Below are 18102 nucleotides of genomic sequence, written 5' to 3'. Positions count from 1 at the left end.
TTTAATATTATGGATTTATTATTCGCACCTCATAATAATAGGGCATTGGTTGCGGTAGTGCTTTGTGGAAGGGAACTGTAGGCTGCAGTTTGCACAAGCCGCGCAACTAGCCTTTACAGTATTGTAAATATTACAATCATTCCCATTACGTGAGAGCACAAAGGCTGTGTCATTTCTGCTTCTTTCGGAAAAGAATGAATGAAGCCTTCTACACTTGCCTCTGCAAAAGAGCTGCACCAGCAGAAATATTACTGGGCACTGGACTGACTTGTATTGGAGCCAGATCACTCTCATTTCTATCCGACTCTCTTGTCTGCATGTGAATAAAGATATTTCCCCACCAGGAGCTGTCAGCAGCCCGGACACCAAGCCATTTAATCTTCCTATATGACAGGAAGGGGGTGAGGTCTGTCCCAGTAACCGACATACACACACAGCGACCAAACACGCCTCTGCTTGCTGCCTCTCCCGTTACAGCTCAGCGATCGAGTACGCGGCCGGGGAAAATGTTGCAGTAGCAAGGAGAGAGAGAGAGAGAGAGAGAGAGAGAGAGAGAGAGAGAGGGAGAGAGAGAGAGAGGAGAGAGAGAGGAGAGAGAGAGAGAGAGAGAGAGAGAGAGAGACTGCAGCATCGCTGGAGACCGGAGGCAGCAGCAGTCCCGAGCAGTGCAGGTGAGAGGAAAAAAAGCCAGAGGAGGAGGCGCATGTGGAGGAGTGAGAGAGAATGCGGGACTCTTGGAAAAAGACGCATCTACACTCGGTCCATCACCGAGACATCCATCCCGAACATGGGCTGCACAGGATTATGCTAAACTGATGCTGATATCGGGATATCCCCTTTAGCCAAGAGAGGCTCTGGTTTTCTATTTTAAGAGAAATTACATTATCAGAAAGTCGCATTGAAAAACACTCCTCTCCACATAACTTGCGTGAAGGAATCTGACTGCTTGGCACGTTGCTCCACTGCGGGAAAAAGAGGAAAACGCAGCTGGATCTGAAGGTAAGAAAAGATCCAGTCTGGCAGCATCCCAAAGACTTGTTTAGAACTGATTTTTGTTCTTTCTGGGATGCGAGTTAATTTTCCTCGCCATCCGGAGAGCTGAGCGGTGTTTTCTTTTTTTTTTCCTCTCCTCTTTTTTTTCTTTCGTGTAGTGGTGCTGCATTGCAGTTTCTAACTGTGAAAAACGCGAGAAAAGCCTCTGTCCCGAATGTGACTGGAATAAAAAAGAACTTACAAATAGCATTATGAACTGATAGCGCCTTTGTCCGGATAGCTCTCCGGTTTGTGGGGGAGAAAGAAGTGAAAAAAAGTGGATTATCAAATTCTGATAATTAGTTTTATTTTTCGCAGCAGGATGGATTTTTTTATATCTTTGTGGCTTAAACAGCCCGCAAGATAAGAGTACTGTTGTATAGAGTTTTAAACATCACAGTATAAGAGGAGAATAGAAGAAAGGAGCCTGTGCTACTGAAGTGAACTACAGTCAGTGCCGAAGCTTTCCCCGGACCTCAGGCAGCAGTCCACAGAGACCGATAGAGAAAGGGTAAGAAAGGATTAAACCAAACACCCACGCCGTGAGGGTACACCAGAACATAAATAAAAAAGAGACAAGCTACGAGGCAGACAGAGCGGGAAGGAGAGAAGCGAGAGAAGAAAGAGAAAGAGTCATGCAGAGGCTTGGTGCAGTGCACTCCTCCGCGGCGCAGGCTCTCAGCCTCGTGGTCTTAGTGCTGCAGCTGCTGACTCAGCTACCGGGTGCCGACTCAGCTCTCCGGTACCGGGTGGCGGAGGAGGGTCCACCTGACGTCAAGATTGGTTAGCGTAGCCTCAGACCTTGGCCTCACAGCAGGTACGGGCAGTGGGATGTCACCTTCGCCCTAGAGAGCGGCTCAGAGTACTTCAAAGATTGACAATGTGACAGGTGAGCTGACAAACAGGCCCACGGCGCATCGACAGAGAAGAAACTCCCGCAGGTGCCAGATGATATTTGATGAAAAATGAGTGTTTCTTGGACTTTGAAGTGTCAGTGATTGGACCACTGCAGAGCTGGGTAGACCTATTTGAAGGTCGTGTTGTCATCACAGACATCAATGACAACACACCTTCCTTCCCCTCACCTGTTCTGCAGCTCTCAGTTGAAGAGAATCGCCCGATTGGAACCCTTTACCTCCTTCCCACTGCCACAGACAGAGATTTTGGGCGAAATGGCATTGACCGTATGAGCTCATTCAGGATGGTGCGCTGGGTCAAGTTCATCAAGACGCACGCAAGGAGGAAATCCCATTACTAGAGTAGATGGGCTTGGGGACGGAGGGGTAGAAGTGGAGATAATGGGGGAGGAGGCTAAGAAGCAGTGTGTTGAACTGCAAGTGGCAGATATACCCGATGGTGACAAACAACCACAGCTCATTGTGAAAGGCACCTTAGACCGTGAGCAAAAAGACTCATATGAGCTTGTCCTCAAGGTTCGAGATGGAGGGAACCCACCACGTTCCTCCCAAGCTCTGCTTCGTGTTTCCATCACTGAGTGAATGACAACAGCCCACAATTTGAGAGGGTCTACATATGAAGCAGAAATGGCAGAGAATGCCCCTCCAGGTACACCTGTCCTTCCAGGTCAGAGCTTCAGACCGTGACCTTGGAGTCAACGGGCAGGTGGAGTATGTCTTCGGAGCTGCGACAGAATCTGTGAGGCGACTCCTTAGGCTGGATGAAGCAACTGGATGGCTGAGTGTTCTTCACAGGATTGATAGAGAGGAAGTGGCACAACTGAGGTTCACAATAATGGCCAGAGACCGTGGCCAGCCTCCCCGCACTGACCGAACAACAGTAGTTTTGGCTGTTCGGGATGAAATGACAACGTCCCTGTTGTAGAGATACGAAAAATTGGCCGGATCCCTGTACGAGATGGGGCCTCTTTGGTACCAGAGAATGTCCTGGTGGACACACCAGTAGCTCTGGTTCAGGTCTCAGACGAGACCAGGGAGAGAATGGAGCTGTGACTTGCACAGTAGTAGGAGATGTCCCATTCACACTCAAGCCAGCTGGTGAAACAGCACTCCCACCCTTACCTGCAGACGATGCCTTTGACAGGTAAGATGAACAAATTTAACCACAGTGAGTTACAACAAATTCTGAAACATAAAGTAAAGGTGCCAGAATAAGTGCTTATCATTAAGCGTTTTCTGAATAACACTAAATCAAAGACTAGATAATAAGTTACTTGGGCACACACTGTTAGATAATGAACCTCTATCCTAATAAGTCCTTACAAAGGATGGTAGACATTTTTTTTTAGATAACACAAAACAGTAAGTAATGTTTGGTAATTATGAAGTAATGATGCATTTCAGACAAAAGTTCAATGTGATGCACAACTTTACTTAAGTGAGGACAGAACATAACAACAGCTAGATCATTAGCAAATAAATGTCTATGTGCCATTAAGCACCTGATTCGAAATTACAAATAAAAATGACTCAAACAGACAGGTCATTATTTATTAAGAAAAGGGCCATATACATCAGACACTAGTACCGTAAAAATTCCACTGAACTCAAGTACTTACAGCTATCTAACACCTATAGACAGTGATTGATTCAGTTATGGAGTAACCACAGACAGGTGACAAACCAAAGGAAAACTTAAACTCTTGAATTCGTATAATCAGGGGTTCTGCTGGTTCTGTCACGCTATGGAGGTTATGTTCCTGAAGGGTTTGTTCCTTTAGAGGCAAGGGTCTCTAAAAATCAATACAGAGTTGTTCTGAGTCCTCATCTTTATCATATGATGAAATATTTCTGTCCTGATGGCCCTCATCCATAGGGCACAAGGGATCACTAAATGGTTTTATGAGTATAAAAATGATGTGAATCATATGGCCTTTATAGTCATCAGATCCCAGCCCAGTTGAACACCTATGGGAAATTTTGGCATCACCCTCTGTCACCATTATCAAAACACTTGTCACCCATAGTTCTTAACTCAACCACTGGTTGCGAATTGTTGACATGATTAAAAAATATACACCATATAAAAATGTATTTTCCCCTGTGTTTTCTAACATTAATAACTACACATTCATCAAGCTGATTCCATCCAGATATCTGTTTTCAAAGAGGATTCAAATGTTGTCACATGCAAATTTCACTTAAGCTTAGTTCAAGTAGTGTCACTCATTCACTAAAGCTACAAAGTAGTGAAGCCATCTTCCAATCTGTAAACTTTAAGCATTAATATTCATTACGGTCAAGGGTTTTGTACTTTGAAATAATATTATTCCAGCAGTGACAACTACAGATGTCAGTGCACTTCAGTCAGTTGTGTAAGAACGTTCCCTTAAGCTAGTGAATGGAGGGAGTGAGGAAAACAGACAAAGCCTTCTTAGGATATTACTGTTAGTACAAGACACCTGTAAAATGAGGTTAGCAGTTTTATTGAATGCTGGGCTGTCCTTGACTAAAGAAATTTGTCAAAGCAATAACGATAACGAGGTCTTCAGCACATTGATACACTGTTTTAATTAAAATGTCACAATCACAGTTTCTCCTGTGTTACTGGCCCTTTGCAGATCACTGCAGTCATCCAGGAAGATGTTTTAAAATCTAATGATTATTAAAGTAGCAAATATTAGACCTGATTGACATTAAAAGTGCAATTATTTGACAGATGGTTAATTTTTAAGTCCATTTTTAAGCAAAAAGCCAAGACATTCTCTTGTCCCATCTTTATAATTGACTACCACTTTTTTTGTTTCAAATCACTGTGTGCTTTTTACTGTTGGCTAGACAACACAAGACTTTTGAGGATATCACCTCAGTCTTTCTAAAATTAAATGGAGTGACAGTTTGTGTAAAGAACATTACCTATTAAAAAAATACAAGACAATAGCTACTTAACTTTCTGTAACATTTGGTGTCTCAGTGCCAATTTTTTACAAGAAATATCATTATTTGTCTGCACTGGAGATGAGACCTTTATCATTTCCTTGTAAGATGTCTATTGCATTCATGATTTTTTTTCCAATTATTTTCACAGGAACAAGAAAAAGTACTTTTTACATACTTCTGCCTTGCTGGACTATGAGGCCACAAAAGAGTACAGTGTAACAATTGTGGCAGTAGATTCTGGCAGCCCCAGTCTGTCCAGTAACAGCTCACTGATGGTGCGAGTTGTAGATATCAATGACCATGCCCCAACCTTTGCCCAAAGTGTTGTGGAAGTTCACTTTGCTGAGAACAACTCACCTGGTGAGAGGGTAGTCACTGTCGTAGCTACAGATGCAGACAGTGGCAAGAATGCTGAAATTGCTTACTCGTTGGACCCTGCTGCTAATGGACCGTTTTACATAGATGCAGACAATGGAGACATCCGTGCCACTGGAGTTTTGGACAGAGAGCAGCGAGAGCGATATGAACTTCGGGTTATTGCAAAGGACAAAGGCACCCCATCTCTACAAGGCTCTGAGACCGTTGTTGTTCAGGTGACCGATCGCAATGACAACGCACCAAAGTTTGTTCAGGAAATTTTCACATTTTATGTAAAGGAGAATCTGCTCGCTAACAGTCCAGTCGGCATGGTCACTGTGACTGATGCTGACGAAGGTCAGAATGCAGAACTTAGTCTTTTTGTAGAGATGGATGGAGTTGACGAGAAGAAGACAGGAGAGAAAATGGAGGGAGACGATGGCAAGAAAGAGCATGAAGAGTTGTTCTCCATTGAGAACAACACTGGAACTATCTTCTCTTCTGCATCATTCGACCGTGAAAAGCTTTCCACCTACACCTTTCGTGTCCGTGCTGTGGATGGAGGTGAGCCTCGCAAAACTGCTACTGCCACCGTCTCACTTTTTGTGACCGATGAAAATGACAATGCGCCCTCAATCACCTCTCCAGCCAACGAGTCCTACACCCTCCTACCACCTGCTAGCAGTGCCCGTACCATTGTCAAAACTGTAACAGCCATAGACTCAGACACGGGCCCAAATGCTGACCTTCACTACTCTCTAGTAGGAGGAAATCCCTTCCGACTGTTTGAGATTGGCCACAACAATGGAGTGATCACCCTGGCAGAGCCTCTGGAGCGGCGCCACAGGGGTCTACATCGTTTGGTGGTCAGAGTCAATGACAGTGGCATCCCGTCTCTCTGTGCCACTGCACTGGTTCACGTCTTCATTAATGAGAGCTTGGCTAACGCTACAGTAGTGGATGCACAGGTAACTGCATGCATTAATATACTCTTTTGCAAACTGATTTCTAACGTAAAGTACATCAAAGTTAAAGAACTTAAAGTGAAAGGTATAATTAAACCTACTGTCCCATTCTGGTATATGCAGACCTCAATTGTTCCACGCTGTTAGTAATGATAACAAATATTGACAGTGATGGTCTACTTAAATAGCCACAATGACGACACATTACAGTAGAGGAGGCTGCCGCTGACTGATTGCAGCCCTGGCTGTAGAATGAAGATGTAGAGTTTCTACTGCCTGCATGGTATAATTTTCAGACAATTTGGGGGGGAAATGTGCCTATATTTGCCCCAGATAAGGAAGCCCAGTTCTCATTTGAAGGCTGCTGCAATGCCAGCTTCTTTGTAGTTTGGATCCTACTGTAGTGTGTTCTTTGTCCAGCATGCATTGTTATAATGACTGTGTGGTTAAAATAACTGTTATTACTGAAGTGGTTCTTCTTTTATGGTACATTGAACTCAGAGCTGAAAGCATTAGGTGTGTGTGTGTGTGTTTGGGGGGGGGGGGGGGGGGGGGGGGGTTGAGAGAGAGAGAGAGCATTAGGGGTAAGTATGTTAGAGAGCCAGTGAGAGAGCGATGGCCCTGTCCCAGTTTTGGCCCTGAAATACAGAGTAGGTTGAAATATGTTCATACATTTGAATAGAAGTTATACTCGAGCCGTGTCTCTTAACTATAAACATGAATATTAATGAGGTTTAGGAGTCTGCATTGTGTTTTGAAGCACACTGTGAGCAGAAGAGACATGGGCAGACATTAGGTAAAGTAAACCACTCCTAACTGTAAAGGAATAATGTTTACTGGGAGACTGAAGAGAATCTTCATCTGCTTTTTCTTGAGTAAATTTGTGTGGTTTTCTGGAACATAAGACTTTACAGCAATATCATAGTTGGCTTGAAAGAGCCACACAGAGGTGCAGAGGTAATTGACTAGACTCAAAGACATTACTGAGATACCAAAAAAAACTGCAAGAGTATGAGTTCAAATTTAGCTTATGCTATACTGGTGGAAATCTTTCTTTCTCCTCCGCCTCCATATTAATCAAATGAGCTTCCCATTATGCTTTAAAAATGTTCAATTAAGTTATAAATGCTGACAGGTAATTATTACTAAAATTTTATCTCTGGTGTGCAATTGGTACTGGTGTATAATTCATTTATTTGATTCAGTGGCCTTGTGGTTACAGTGTTCGTTCTGAGCTTGTGGTTTCAACCCCAAATTGGTCTGGAACAGATTCTCAAATTTCTCTCAGGAAAAGGTCTTCAGCTGTCAGATCTGTGCTTGTAACATGATGCATCTCCAAGAAAAAAACAGCAAAGCATCTTTAAACAAACGCTTGGTCATATTAGGTCAACATGCACAACACAAAAAGTTCTTCTGCACCCTGTCTAACCTCTGGAAAAGTTATTTTGATCTGTAAAGAGCACACTTTACAATGCAGACTCTACCTCAAACTGCTTTCTTTTGCGTATTGCTTCTCTGGGTGGGAAGATGATTAAAAAAGAGACAGTTGGAGAATGGACATGATTGCCAGCTGAGAAATGTAAACTTTAACTAACTTCTTATTTTCAGTTATGTCAGTATAGCTATTTTAGACAGTTGCATAGCAACTACAGTAAAATTCTGCGTAAAATGCCCTCTGAGTAATCAGAATCCTCGTATTTGTATTGTATTGAACCACACTTAAAGCTAAATGTTGCGTTTTAGCAGGGGAAAAACATCCTGTATACTCTCAGCTTGAAAGTTTTTACTCACCTCATGTGAAAAGACTCTATCTTTTCAAATAGAGTCAAACAAATGAGTACAGACAGAGAGTGAATGACTTTACCACAAGCCAGTAAATATAACACCTTATGAATGTAACACAGAAAAAAAAATATCAAGAAATCAAGGAGGTGAGAATTAAAAAAGATCACTTGGTAAGTGGTGAAACAATAGCCGTGGCAAGTAAAATTAACTGCTATGTGCCTAAATGACCATGCCTTTAAATCAAACAATAGGGTGTAATATATCCAAGCTGATAAATAAAAAAGCTGTCTCTGATTACAATATGTGTAGTTTAGTGTGATTGTAAGGAGGAACTTGAAGGAGTAATTGAGTAGAAGTCATTGAAGAGAGAATACCTCCATCTCATAATGAAGTCAAACTGAGTGGTGGATGGATGCCAGATGCAATTAGGGAACGAAAACGGCTGCTGCTGCAGTAGCACCGCGGCAGAAAATTACCCCAGTCTTTTCTATCCAACAGTACTGGGTGAGCCACGTGTTGGATAATTATCTGGAATATTATACTGCAGAGTTTGAGCTAGAAGGAGAAAGAATTTAGTTGTGAGATTTTAGAAATGGAAACCCTTAAGGTGCATTAAAAGTATGCTATACTGTGAAAGTGATGAAGGCTTTTAGCGTGATGCTTTCACATTTTTTGACCAATTGTATTTGATCTCAGATCAAAGTTTGGGTTTTTTAATCTTGAAAATGTAGGATTTTTTAAAAAATATCTTTAAATATGCGCTCCAAACAAAAACTTTCTGTTGTTAATCTGAGTTGTGAATGCATTGAGCCCCAGCTAGGATTGGGTACTTTCCAAGCTTCGGTCAGTAGTATGATCAGGAGAGAATTCCTTGTCTGGATGCATCGGTATCTGCGATGACATGCTGATAGTGGAATCCTTGGAGGGTAAAACAGATAGATGGTAATGTTAAGTCCAGCCGGAACAAAGCTCACGCAGCGGAGTAGAAGATTCCTCTGGGATTCTGGGATGCGTCAGAAGGTTGCATTCAAATGTAGGGGTAGAGTTGGCTGCTTATACTGCTGAACACTTGGGGCATCCAGTGTATGCCCGTACACTCATACAGCCTGCATGTCTGCACTTGAATGACAATACATGGGTTGTCTCATCTTCTCACATGCACACACACACACACACACACACACACAGGAGTTGATTCACCAGCATACACCTTGCACCATTTCGTGTTTTCCTCTGTCACATATGATTGTGTGCACACTCAAACACACACAGACTTGTGTACCGTCACATAGTGGGATCTGTACATATGACACACCATTGCGATTTTCTCTTTGTTCTGCACACACAATACAGCAGGCAGTGCAGGGATGTGCTATGCCAGAGACGCCCAGCAGAATGAGAATGGAAAGGAATACTGCAGGCAGAAGAACAGTGGGGCTGATGGGAGAGCGGAGCCTGGCAGAGAGGCCCTCTGCAGTGGAAGCAGAATAATGGAATAGAACCAGCGCAACTCGCTGAAAAACAATGAAACTTAACCCTGATAGATGGTGATAAAACAATGAAATACAACACTGCCAGGCTTATTCTTAGCTTGTGGATAACAAAAAGAATGAGTGCGCCTCTGTATAAGTAAGCCTTATATGCCTTTTATAATATAATGAGCAAGTTACACAGGGCAGTTTCAAATTTAACTTCTCTTTCTCCCATTTATTCCTGCACACTTTATTATCTGCCATTCTTAAGCAGCAGGCAGCAGGAATTACATGAGTCAGTAGTTTTTAGCCTTGACGGGTCAAAGAAATTGTCGTATGAGCTCTGCGACAAGGTGTCGGGATTGCTGAATGAGATGTCTCACTAACAGCTTACACTCGGTGAGGGCTTGTGTAGGTGTATGAATAGATATCAGAGTGTTCATGTCTGTCTAAATTTGCAGTGTGTCTAAATAATGATTCTACCTACAAAGTTGGTTTGTATTGATTAGCCATATTTAAATTCATGAGCTTACCCTGTAGTATCAGCAGGGTTGTGCAGACCAGAACACCACAGCCTCATTGTCTCCTGTTGAGCAAGGCTCCATATCTACTAATGGCTGTGTTTGTGTTTCAGCATAACCCACTTTCTTATAATGATCCTTTTATTAGTGTACAAGCTCAGAGCACATCTGAGCTTCAGTCCTGTATGTGTTCATAAAGGAAGATAATTGTTAGATCTATCTTAAACCCAGAGACAAAATATGTGCAATATGCTGTATATTGAAATGGATTAGCATGGATTTCCCTTGCAACAAAATCATTATGCTAAACAGAACAAACTCAAGACGTTTAAGTGTAAAAAAAAAAAAATGTCTCTAAAGATGACTCCGCAGAGCTCACATATTTACAGTAGCCCCCCCGTTTGTCTAACTGTCCAATTCGCATTGCAAAAATTGTGATACCAAATCCTTAACAAATCCACGCCTACACTATCATTTACAATAGGGACATTGTTCATTGATGAGACAGTAGATGAGTTTTCATTCAGAGGATGTATTCATAGTGTGTCTCTTGTATTTATTTTCACATTTATTGACTGTTTTGCCTACTTTTGCTCTCCTAACTGCCCGTGACCTCAGTGTCTGAAGTTTCATTTTATTCTTTTAATCAACTTTAAACAGCATAATCCGAGGCATTTTCTGTACCACTGCAGAAGATGTGAGATCACACGTTAAGAATTGCAGGCACAACTTGAAATGCTGAAACTGAGAAGCAAGAGCAATTATATATTTAGTGACACCCTATGTGTCTGGGAATAATGGAGAGCTCTCACACTAAAACACAGTGTAATTAAGATGACGATGCTGTTTGATGTTTCTCTGTGGCTCACCCCCACTGTGTCATCTTTTTACAGTCGCTGTTCTGAACTTCTTATTGATGGTTTGTCTCTCTGCATTCATTTTCTGTCTTTACTCTGCATTTGCATCTTATCTGTCTCCTTATTCCCTTCCTCCCCAGGTGGCCCGAAGCCTGATGGCTCCACTGTCACTAGACATTGCAGGGGACCCAGACAGTGAGCGTGCATTAGGGAAGCAGCGTCTTAGTGTAGCAATTGGTGTCCTGGCAGGCGCCGCAGCAGTCATCCTGGTTATTCTTCTAGTAGTCACGGCTCGGCAGTGTGGTGCTCAGGGCAAGAATGGCTATGAGGCCGGCAAGAAGGAGCCCGAGGAAGACTTCTTTGGTCCCACTGGGGCGCAACCACAAGTTGGCCGTGGTGGGGGATCAGACCGTGGACGCAAACCTCGGCGGGACAAACGCAGTGGAAGCAGTGGCAATGGAGTTGGAGGAGGGAAGTCAGACAGACAACTCTACAGTGGTATCGTCACGGTCAATGGGCTGCGTCGCCATGCCAATGATGATGATGAAGAGGATTTGAGCAGTGCTAGTGAGCGCCTGGCAGCTCGTTACTGTGCAGTGGATGGTGACCCTGGAAGCCCACGGATGGGTGGTGGCAGGAGGCACCAGTCAAGCCCAGATCTGGCCCGGCACTACAAATCCAGCTCACCCCTCCCCGCAGTGAATCTTCAGCCTCACTCACCTCCAGCAGAGGGAAAAAAGCACCAGGCAGTCCAGGAGCTGCCTCCCTCTAACACCTTTGTAGGCAGTGGTGGGTGTGTAGGAAGTGCGGGCTCCAGCAGCAGCAGCAGTGGAGGCAGTGGTAATGCGGATGCCATGTCCCTGGGATCTGACCAGTGCTCAGAGTACGGCTGCCAGACTGGAAACAAGTACAGCAAACAGGTAGGAACTATTGATATAGAATAGTATTTTGACTATTCCCTCTTTATATCTCTTTATAACTGTCTTAAAATTGTCAGGCTCTTTGTTTCTTGGTCCGCTTATGTGGCTCCTGCTCTCCTCCTTCAGCCTCCTGGCTTCATGTTTGCTAACATACTGTAATGCACGCCCTGTCACTGATGTCTAAACACCATTTTATCTCCACAAAATAGCTGTCAGTGTGTGTGCACACTTGCGCATACTTGTGTGTCTGTGTCAGCATGCTAAGCCTATGAGCAGTATCACGGTACCCTGCTGTCAAACTGCGTGCGCTCCATGTCAAACATCGGCCCTCTGTTTAGCAAGATCTACTACAGGGCACATAAGTCAAGCCCATACTGTAGCCAAACAGTATATGAATGCATGATTGTGTGTGTGTGTGTGTGTGTGTGTGTGTGTGTGTGTGTGTGTGTGTGTGTGTGTGTGTGTGTGTGTGTGTGTGTGTGTGTGTGAGACACCATGTGTATGAACCCCTGAGGAGATCAGTCAGAGTAAAAACAGAGAGGGGAGTGGGCGAACAGTTGCTTCCAGCAGGGTAATTGGTCATTTTGTGTTTTTGTTTCCCTTGTCAAGCTGTTATCGTTCTTTCATTTAGCATATATGTTTATTCCATAAACAATATCAGTCATATAGTTAATGGATGCACTGGCTTTAGTGTTCAGTTCACAAGGTGCAGTTAAAAGCTGAATTCCTGCTGATAAATAAATGCAGCATAGAGATGGTCACTCACTCCTCTACCAACACACACATATACACACTCACAAACACACAGTCACCATCTATCATCATAGGCACACTGACACAGCAGGGTCTCCGGAGTCCGTAGGGAGTACTCCCACGATTGATATTTGAGCGACAGCTAACCCTTCTTAAAGGGGCGGCATCTTATTTCCTTGACAGACAACTCTACATTTATCCTCCACGTGGTGAGAAAAGTGCTGATGTGGTCATTAAAAGGGAAGGAGAGCAGCTTCTTAGGCTAATCAGTTCATATGTGGGCTCTCTGATCCCACTCAGCACACGCGCGCGCACACACACACACACAGTCTCTCTCACACGCACACACGCACAGAAACACTCACACATATGCATACGCACACAAACTCCAGAGGTTAATCCATTACGGATTCAATCCTCTTAATCTGCCATTCCCAGGGAAAGAAAATGCTTACTGGGAGAGTTTGGTGTTCATGCTTATGTGCACTCAAAACATGCCAGAGCACAGAGAGACTCACCCAGACACACAAACTGACAGAGTAATGAATTATTGATTGTACGGAGTAATTAACTCCCATGTGGCAGTGAGGTTTGCCCCCTCTCTACCCCAAGCCGACCCCCAAAATATCCAACACCCAGTGGTTTCATACGCAGTGTGTGTGCTTGCTAAGACTTTGGGCGCTCATGCGTGACTGCGTTTCGCTTACATGTCAAAATTTGTTAACTCAAAACAGTTTGGCTACATGAGCAGGTTTGTGTTTGTGGGTGCCTATCACTTTGCTTAAGGGACTGCTTATTTCATGAAGGCATATGCATTTTATACATGAGTGCAAGTGAGAGATAGACTCCAGGAGTAATAGGTGGTGTGTATGTGCCAGATGTAGCATTTGGGATGCCAACAGAAATTGGAATAGAATTAGATCAGGAGTGGGTGAGAATTACAGAAGGTTAGGAGAAGGAAAAGATGGTGTAAACGAGATGGAGCAGAACTTCTGCATTTCAAAGGTACTTTACTGGGTCAGTGAAAACATTAAAAGATGTTCATTTGAAGTCAGCACATCATCAGACCAACTCAGCTGCTCCAAATTGGGGGGGGGGGCAATAAATGAAAAAAGCCGAGTAATAAAAAGTGGGCATCATGAATAAAATGCAAGATTGCATCAAAGAAGAAACAAGATGACAAGACAGCTCAGTTAATAGTGTTGGATTATTTTTATGTAAATTGTTCACTGAGGAGCAAGGAAGGAGAGAGAGCAAAAAGGATATCTGTTTATGAATGGTGCAAATGATGAAGGGAAAAAGAATAAAAAGTCAGCATAACCGGAAATATGATCTAAATTACTAAATATTTCATTAATGCAGGGAGAAAAAAAAAAAAAACAAGTTTACAGATTTGGCCAGATTCAGCTCAAACTTTCACTACTGTGCAACACTCAGACTTCAGTCAGTACAAGAAAAGTACTAAGATTCAATACCAAGCTTCTTCTTTCAGCTGATTCCTTTAGGGGTTGCAGCAGCAGATTGTCTGCCTGCATCTCACCCTGCCCCTAGCATCCTCCTCTGTCACATCAACTCTCTGCGTGTCCTCCTTCACTACATCCATGAATCTTCTCTGTGGTCTTCCTCTTTTCCTCCTGCCTGGCAGCTTCATATTCAAATCCTTTGCCCATTACATCCACTATCCTCCTCTGCACATGCCTTTCTGACACTGTCTCCAAATCACTCAATCTGAGCTGTCCCTCTGATATACTCATTTTTAACCTTGTCCATCCTGGTCACATCTCAGCATCTTCAACTCTGCCACCTCCAGCTCGACCCCCTGACTTTTTGTCAGTGCCACCGTTTCCAAACCATACATCATAGCCGGTCTCACTACCACTTTCCCTTTCACTTTTGCTATCCTTCTGTCACAAATCATCCTTGACACTTGTCTCCACCCACTCAACCATGCCAGCACTCTCTTCTTCACCTCTCTTGTGCACTGTCCGTTGCTTTGGATGGCTGGCCCCAGGTATTTAAACTCATTGTCCCTTGCTACCTCTACTCCTTGCAGCTTCACTTTTCCACCTGCAATGGAGAAATTGTAAGAAAGAGCATATGAGTACATGCCTCCAAGAAGCAGGGAAAGCGGGTGAGTAAAGATAGCAAGGGAGGGAGAGAGAGAGAGAGAGAGAGGTCTAGTTTGGGTGGCAGCCAGAAAATGAGAGTGGACTGCTGAGATGTGGGTCATCAGGATACCCGTTGGCATCAGGACACATTAATGATCACAGCAGTCACATGGCACTGCAGTCAATATGGGCAAAGTGGCCTCGTTCCACCCTTTAACTCCTCCACACACACATAAAATATACAATCCATCACAACACTGTTCCTCCTGTCTGCTGTCTTGAGTCACCCACAATAAAGGTTATCAAACTTAACAATTGTGTTCCGCTTTTCTTTGGTTTTAATCCTGTTTGCAGAGTGTAACTTAATCTTAGAAGGCACTTTGCACTTTTCTGTTCTTCTCACCTCTCCTTTTAAGTCTCACTCTCTCTTCCTTTCCTTCAGTCTCTAACTTTCTTTGCCATATGCCCAGCTATAAATCTAAACACCCTGCCTCTGGTACCCTTGCATCTTCCATGCGCCAAACTGACCTCTGAGAATAAATCGACTCAGCATTTTCACTAGTGCGACTTCTTTTACTGTAGTGTGCAGTTTCCCTCTTTCTCTGAACCCAGCGGGTGTGTGGGGGTGGGTGAGAGCGCGGTGCCACAAAGGCTGAATCGAACCAGGCACATATCATCTTAAACACACACACACACAAAATCAGTACAAGTCCAATCAATGCCCTGTTAACAAGGCCAAGACTGCAGTGGAAACAGGTGGGTTGACGGCGCAGTTTTTTGTGCATTGCACATTTCTGCAACACTTGGTGAAGGTCACTGCTGGACTCTCACAACACAGGGCGCCTTAGTGTTTTGGCACTGCAAGGACATGGCAATGGAGATGAGTTTGCGGTGAATAGGACTCATCCGGCCAGTCTTGTCCATCTAATTGGACTGTTTGGAAGGGTGCGGGTGGAGAGATTAGGTCTACTGGATTATAAAATTGAAAAGCAGCTTTTCATTTCAGCAAAATCCCTCCAGGATTAAATATGATGAGCGTCTGTCATAGACTCAGATTCACCCTGCCATCCGCTCACGCATGCCACATGAATGCATCCACACATACGCCCCCTGTGATAACATGCGGCGTGCATTTGGGTCATAGAGGTGAAGGTACTGTCATCCAGAAACAAACAGAAACATGCACACACACTCTCCCCTCCCCGTCTCTCTGCTACACACACACAAATGCGCACACTGTAACCATCCCGTGACCCTTGTCATGATGATACCAGCACACTGAGGTATTTATTAAAGTCACGATGAGTTCAGGCCATGCAGCCAGCCATATGCTCAAAGGGCGAGTGGATGGGGAGGTGAAGAGGTGGGGGTAAGTAAGAGGTGAGAAGGACAAGGTAACCAAAGTGGGGATCACCCATTGAGCCAGACTGAAAACTGATCTGCTGACCTGGCAGTAAAGAGCGAGGGGAGGGGACAGCGATGGGGTTAGCAGACTTCAGAGAGGAAACATGAGCCAGACAGAATGAAGTGAGACAGAGTTAGAGAGGTTTAAATGATGGAAGGAGACTAAGAAAAGCTTGACCATTACACCCTCCCCTCTGAGGTGCTTGGCTGTAGAGTTAGAACACTTGCTTACCCTGTAAACATTGATTTTCCACTTGATTGAGATCATGTGGGCATAAATGGGCTGCGTCTGAAGGTGCATTGAAGGTGCTCGAGCTCTTTTTTTTTGTTTTATTAAACTTACAAACTGACATTTGTAAACATCAAGTCACGTGAATTTTCCTTTTATTGACAGTTTTGTTGACCTGCCATTCAGCAGTGCTTTGTGGACTCTCGGCATGAAGAGCCACAGTTGTATGGAAGTGCAAATTAAGATTGCACCTTCAAATTAAGATTCAGAAACTTCAGCTAAAAATGGAACAATAATTGTTTAATAGATATTTTATAAATTCATTCACATATCATATCATATATTTATAGTCGAGATTCTAGATTTAGGCAACCTAAACAAGGAGATTAGATTAAAAAGTGAAAACTGGTCTTCATTGGTCATAAAATCATCATTCAGTTAATGATAATAATAATTACAAATGTGGAAAAAATAAACACTTTAGTCTTATTTTTTAAGATCACTGGACAAATTAAGCTTTTATAAAAAAAAATATCTTTTTATTTAATCTTTTTACTGGATACAGTGTAGTACAGTATATCGGGGGCAGAACCGTGTCTCATTTCACTGGGATTCACATTCACTTCAAAATCGTCCAATTGTTTGAACCTTGCTATTGTTAGAACAGCAATATTCATATAAAATTAACTGAAACAAATAAAACACATACTGACAGAAATGGACAAAAAAAAATCTTCATCTGCATTGCCAACACTTCCTCAAAGGACTGACTTATTCAACAAAGCTACAAATAGGAAATGGTAACTCCTTCCCTTGAACACCAGATTCGGATTTAAATTTACCAGAAATGGTGAATGTGAAAGCCCTGCAGTCTGCATCTGCACAAGAACTGTTTTGGTCTCATTTTGAAGCTGCCATTTCACACCTGTTTTTCTGCTATTTTCTCTTGGACTGTGTAGAGTGTATTGGGCCGTGACTGCTGCCGAAACTTTTCAGATTGCACAGCAGTGCTCTACCTGAACACAAAATGATTGAGAACTGCAGCTGCTACTGCTGCTGGGCTGGCATGCTGCTTTCACAATGTAGCCAGTGTAGACGAGGTGCGGTCCAAATGTCCTCGGTGGGATGAAGAGAAGATTTCTAAAGTGATGTTTTGCTCATCTTTGCTCTTTAAAATGTTTTGGCTCAAGATTAGAATGTGAACGTTAAAAAAAATGGGAAAGGTTGAGATTATTTTTAGGATTCATTGAATTAAAGTCACAAAGACAGCATGTGTATTTCCATGTGTGGCAGCCTAGTGCAGTAAGACAAAGACAAAGCAAGGAGAGAGTCAGAGGGAGGGAGGTTGCGGGAGGCAAAAGGAGACAAATTGTCTGTTTCCTTACACATCAAGGTCAACCAGAGCTGGAATGTGATTAGAAGTCCCTTGTCTGTCTCAGCTGTTTACCACACAAGATAATACAGACGGGCTGTTCAGCTGATAATGTTACCGTGTTAACAGCTCCTCCCTTCAGCTTTTGTTTCAACTTCTCTGTGAAATGCAAGAATGTGGGAATGTCTTTCCAGCAGATACATGCACTCACGCAGGCAAGCTGAGGCAGGGACACTGTCAGAATTATGATTTTAACACACACAGACGTGCCCACTGAAACACTTTTGTGTGTACATAATAGCACATAATTACACGCCCCCACCACCACCACCACCACCACCCTCCAGGTCCTTATGCATACACACTTTTCACTGCAAGCAAATGAATTCTGATAAGAATATGATGACATACAAGTGGATAGGAAAGTTTTCCATCTCTTACATCAGTTTCTTCTTCCATTCCCTCTGGAT

At 43.3% G+C, this 18102-nt stretch overlaps 1 protein-coding gene across 1 annotated transcript in view; it reads left to right on the top strand.

The window, feature by feature from the left end:
* The first annotated feature begins 751 nt into the window (after positions 1 to 751).
* The window catches only part of LOC115784556 (protocadherin-7), a 42717-nt gene continuing 25366 nt past the window's right edge, over positions 752 to 18102 (top strand). Inside the window, 11 exon segments of the mRNA XM_075074396.1 lie at positions 752 to 1817; positions 1819 to 1860; positions 1863 to 1901; positions 1903 to 1995; positions 1997 to 2223; positions 2225 to 2612; positions 2614 to 2848; positions 2851 to 2973; positions 2976 to 3093; positions 5038 to 6214; positions 10987 to 11766. Of these exon segments, the coding sequence (XP_074930497.1) occupies positions 1668 to 1817; positions 1819 to 1860; positions 1863 to 1901; positions 1903 to 1995; positions 1997 to 2223; positions 2225 to 2612; positions 2614 to 2848; positions 2851 to 2973; positions 2976 to 3093; positions 5038 to 6214; positions 10987 to 11766 (3372 nt within the window). The 5' untranslated portion in view covers positions 752 to 1667.

The sequence above is a fragment of the Archocentrus centrarchus genome, chromosome 1 (assembly GCF_007364275.1).
Source record: "Archocentrus centrarchus isolate MPI-CPG fArcCen1 chromosome 1, fArcCen1, whole genome shotgun sequence".
Classification (NCBI taxonomy): domain Eukaryota; kingdom Metazoa; phylum Chordata; class Actinopteri; order Cichliformes; family Cichlidae; genus Archocentrus; species Archocentrus centrarchus.
The sequence above is the reverse complement of the archived record's forward strand: the minus strand, read 5'-3'. Positions and strand labels throughout refer to the sequence as shown.